The following is a 5,050-nucleotide window of genomic DNA, read 5'->3' as shown; positions in this document are numbered from 1 at the left end:
TGTTCCTCCCCTCAGCGGCTGGTAGCGGGTTCCATTTACCGAGTGTCACCCAAAGCACGCTCGGCAAACATTTTTTAATTTTCTTACATAAAATGCAGAAAATGTTTGTCGAGTTCATGTTTTCTAGCGCTCGGCAAACACATGCAAGACCTCCTAGAGACTGACACGTCCAGAAGTCTTTGCTGACTTTCCTCTACTAGCACATGGCATAGACAAGCATGAGCTCATAGCGACTGACATGTGGAGCATTTGCCAGAGTGTAACACTGGGCAAATCTTTCCAGCAGGAGTATGGCAAAGGGCAACCAACTTGGAGGAGTTTTCACTCTACACACTTCCAGAAATTTTTGGAAGTTTTCTAGAACCTTTCATACTTTCAAAATATTGACCAAACTTTTTTGGATACCTATTAAGTATACCTTTCCGGAATTCCCAAAACGCTTCCGGGACCTGTTTCCGTTGCATTCATTGCTTGAGAGATCGATAATGATGAAGTAATTCGTTCTCGGTAAAAACAGGTAATTGTACTCTTTTGACTAACTAATGTAGGCACATGTTTTATTCTGTGAGGAAGGTAAATGTACGAAGTGACTAAAGTATGTATGTACACATGCAACACAAAGCTTGGGTCACCACAAACATAATACACTACACCGAGCAGGCGATCGTCTAGAACTTCCGAGACACGAACAATCATGTGTATGCGGCAGGCACAAGCCGCGGCTTGACGACGGCCTTGAGCGGGACGGTCTTGGGCAGTGCCAGCCCGAAGGTCTCAGCCATGTCCACCTTATCCTCTCCGTCTGGCAGCCGCCACTCAAATGCGTGCACCAGCATTCCCAGGAAGTACTGCACAAACACCATTCCAGCCAGCTTCCCAGCGCATATCCTTCTACCGGCGCCAAACGGGATCAGTTCGAAATTGTTCCCCATCGGGTCGATCTTGGCCGCCGGCCCGGATAGGAACCGCTCTGGCCGGAATTCCAAGGGATCCTCCCATGCGGCCGGGTCCCGCCCGATGGCCCAGATGTTGATGATGAGCCGCGTGTTGGCAGGGACATGGTGTCCATCGACCTCGCACTCCTCAAAGGAGAAGTGCGGGAGACTGAGCGGCGTGGAGGGGTGGAGGCGCATGGCCTCTTTGCATATAGCTTGCAGGTAGGGGAGGTTGGCAATGTCGGATTCCTCAAGGCGGCGGTCACGACCGATGACACGGTCCATCTCCTCTTGGGCGTGTGCCATGATAGACGGGCTTTTGATCATCTCCGCCATTGCCCACTCCACAATGATCGACGACGTGTCCGTGCCTGCCGTGAACATGTCCTGCAAGCATGCACGCACGGGTTTAAAATAAAACCCCAAGTGCTACTACGCGTTAAGTGTTTTCGTGTGAATGCTTGTATGTATTCAAGAGTGGTCTATCTATCATGCACGGGATATCCAATATATGCGTCCACCTTTTATCGTGCCTCAGAAGACATGCAAACCAGTTTCTGTATTATGTATAACCACCTCACATATCATCGTACCTCCTTTCTCCACACATTGTGGGAGATTGCTATGTAATGTACGTTATCCAATGCTTGAGAACACTGTCCTGCCGACTGCGTGGCCCCACTGGCCCACCGCTTCCAGTACGTCTCTATATCTTTTTTTTATGGGTGAAGTACATCTCTATCTTACAAATGTCTTCTTTCTTCTTTTTTATCTAAATAATTTAGATGGCTGATAATATTTTTTGAAGCATATGTTTGATTTACATTCTGAACAACTGGGTTTATTCTAAAGGAGATATCTAAAACAAGACCAATATTGAATATATTCTTGCAATCTATTTTTTTTTAAAAATACAATAAAAATTTGACTATAATTTTAAATTAAAATTTTCAAGGTTCACTAACTTCCAGGGTTCACCACAATGTTTAATTGTGTTTTAAACTTTTAATGCAATTTTAACTTGAATTCTGCAAATTTATTTCTTTTATAAAATATAAATAGTATTTATCAATTTCCGTTCGAGCGTGCTACCCTATTTTCACTTTATGCGAACAACAATGTTTCATTGTATTTCAGTGTGGTTCAACCAGTTTTTGTTGGTTTTCATCAAGTAGGAGCTAAATTAAATGTCTCATATTTCTGTCCACTGGCCATATTATCTCGAGCTTGTTCCGCTGTATGCCACAAAGTTTTTATGTCTTCCAGTTGTACTCAGACCAATTTTGTTGGGTTTCGTTCTGTTTTGGAGCGCACTATAATGTTTCATTTTGTATGAGTGTGCTACCCTGCATTTACCTTGTTCCAGTGCTCACTATAACATTTCATTGTGTTTCATGTAGTTCGGGCCATTTCATCTAAATTGTCAAAGCATATTTAATATTGGGGTTTTTCTAAGATATCATGGGGAGAAAAGTCACATGTTCAAACGGAATATTTATCTGTGATTTATTTCAAGAAAATATGGGCCTTCCAAGTTTTTTTTTCGAAATGGGCCTTCCAAGTTCAAGGCTGAAAATAAAATACGTGTACTAATTAGTAGGAGAGGAGCTATGTCCATAAAACCACCACAATACAGTCTGTCATTAGCAAAAAAAAAAAACCGCCACAATATGTTTGGGTGACAAACTGCATCGAAAGCAACGTCATACGGTGGCAAAAAATACTGACGATTAATGTTAATTGCTTTGATGTCATTTCAGCGATTGCTTAGTTATATGAACGTCATACGGTGGCAAAAAATACTGACTATTCCACCAACAACATGGAAATATGTTTGATAAAAAAAAAAGAAATATGTTGCAGCAGTTTTTTCAACACTAGCCAGCTGTTGAGAACAAGAAGTGTAGGCGGGGTCGGGTGGGAGCTTACAGTGATGAGGCCCTTGATGTTGACCTCAGTGATGATCTCGCCCCCCTCCTCGTCGTTGATGGCACGGAGCCTGTCCACGAAGTCCAGGCGGCCCTCCCGGAGACGGTCCTCGGCCGTCGCGGCGTGCTCCGCCAGCAACTTGGTGACGAGCCCGTCGAACTGGATATGGATCCGGCGCAGCTTGGCCTGCACGCCTTGCAGGTCCAGCCACGACAGCGCCGGCACGAAGTCGCTGATGTTGAAGAGCCCCGTGCCGGTGAGGAGCGACACGATCATCTCCTTGTAGGTGTTGGACTCGTCACCCTGCGTGTCGAACACCCGCTTGCTCACGGTGATCCTTCCCACGATGTTGGCAAGCGCGCACACGAGCATCTCTGGCACGACGACGGGTCGCTCGGCTTCCGCGGCCTCCAGGACGGCACGCAGGGTGCACCCGGCCTCGTCGCGGCGCACGGCCGCCCAGTCAGCCACCGCGCGCGCCCCGAGAAGGTGCACACTCGACAGCTTCCGCATCAGCTTCCACTTGGGCCCGTAGTTGGCGAACACCATGTTCTGGCACCCGTACGACATGTCCTCCGCGCTGGCCACCGCCGGCCGGTTCGCGAACCGCTCGTCCAGCGCCTTCAAGAACGTCCGTGCGGCCGAGGGCGACGAGGCCACCACCACGCCGCAGGTACCCATCCTCAGGTACATGACCGGACCATACTTGCGCGCCAGCGTCAAGAGACCGGAGTGAGGGGCCGGGCCGATCAGCGGCAGCGCGCCGAGAACAGGGACGCCACGAGGTCCCGGTGGAAGCCGGCGGCCGGAGGCCGAGTTGGGGTTCAGGGAGCGGAGCGCTAGATGGAGTAAGAGGCACATGAAGGTGCAGCATATCACGAACGGGTCGGTGAACACAGCGGCGAGCTGCATGGTGGTGCGCGCTGTGTGAAGAGGAATGAATGTGGTAGAGCTCGCGGTTTGATCGCTAGCTAGGGGAGTATCCGTCTATCTATTTATATATGTATCTATCTATTTATCTAACCTCTATACCTCAGTCAATCTATCTATCTGTCTATACCTCTCTCTCCATATATATACCTATACTAATTAGGCACTCCTTAGAAATTCCAACGTTAATTAGAATTTACTAGTCCTACATCTACATGGGACCGAGTTATTACTGTGTAGATTAATCTTCATAGAAAAGAAAAGAAAACCCACAAATCGACCCACAGGCTGTCAATTCTGGTAGTTTGGATCAATATATGAGTAGAAAGCCCACCATCTTGAAGCCGAAAAAATGGCCCAAAAGGCTCTCACGGATGTAAAAAAACCAGCCACGTTAAGCAGTCATACTGCCTCTCTCTCTCACGTCTCTCTCTTATTCTGTCCTGTTGCAATCGGATTCTCCTATTTCTCTTCCATAAGATATGTTTCTCTCTCGGATTGGAGGAATCTTTCAAAGAAAAGTCTATCCATCAGATTAACAAAAAATACTGGCGTTAGAGACATATCTCCAAGCCCAATCTCCTGATCCAACCCGATGCTCGCAATATCTCGAAGCCAATCTGCTTTCTAACTGTTGCTCTGTTTTTCGCAGAAAGGCCCACACATGCCCTCTCTTCATGTCGCCGCCGCACAGTTGGAGCCTGATCTATCGATGTCATGCTAGCTATCATGTACCAGGTCGATAGTTGTCTCCTACATCAGCCGTAAGTCCGCCAACCATGTTGATGCACGAGACCGCCAACGCCGCTGCTGCCAGCAGCCCAATTAAGTTGCACATGCCACAAGTGCAGCCACTGCTATCACCGTGATTAGGCAGATCAGTTTTACTTATAGCAAAGGCACTTTGTTTATCAAATTTGCATCTCATGTAGTTTAGGTTTGTGGCCGATCAGTTATCTTCGTAATAACTGATGAATTGCTAATTCACGGCTTACTGGCACCTTTTAATATTCTCTTACTTTCATACAGGTGTTTATGGGCAATCTGCTATATCTTTAACAAGTCACGCAAAGTTCAAGAGAATTTTTGCAGCAGCCTTTAGTTAATTCTAGGTAATCACTTTTATTCTGATTGTATGTTTAGGCATCTTTTAAGCAGAGGCATGTTTCATGGTAGCTCCTACTGATTTTCTCTTTCATAAAAGATCGAACAATCTATACCTAGAGAGCGTCCTTTTATTCTATGGATAATACACA

At 46.6% G+C, this 5,050-nt stretch overlaps 1 protein-coding gene across 1 annotated transcript; it reads right to left on the bottom strand.

Annotated features, from left to right (window-relative positions):
• Positions 1-494: 494 nt before the first annotated feature.
• On the bottom strand, positions 495-3,817 carry LOC119314882 (flavonoid 3',5'-hydroxylase 1-like). Its single transcript, XM_037589561.1, has 2 exons — positions 2,865-3,817; positions 495-1,322 (listed from the first exon to the last, which is right to left on the bottom strand). Exons 1-2 carry the CDS (start codon positions 3,774-3,776, stop codon positions 693-695), a joined length of 1,542 nt encoding a protein of 513 aa, XP_037445458.1. The 5' UTR covers positions 3,777-3,817; the 3' UTR covers positions 495-692.
• Positions 3,818-5,050: the final 1,233 nt, after the last annotated feature.

The sequence above is a fragment of the Triticum dicoccoides genome, chromosome 6A (assembly GCF_002162155.2).
Source record: "Triticum dicoccoides isolate Atlit2015 ecotype Zavitan chromosome 6A, WEW_v2.0, whole genome shotgun sequence".
In the NCBI taxonomy this organism is placed as follows: Eukaryota; Viridiplantae; Streptophyta; class Magnoliopsida; order Poales; family Poaceae; genus Triticum; species Triticum dicoccoides.
The sequence above is the reverse complement of the archived record's forward strand: the minus strand, read 5'-3'. Positions and strand labels throughout refer to the sequence as shown.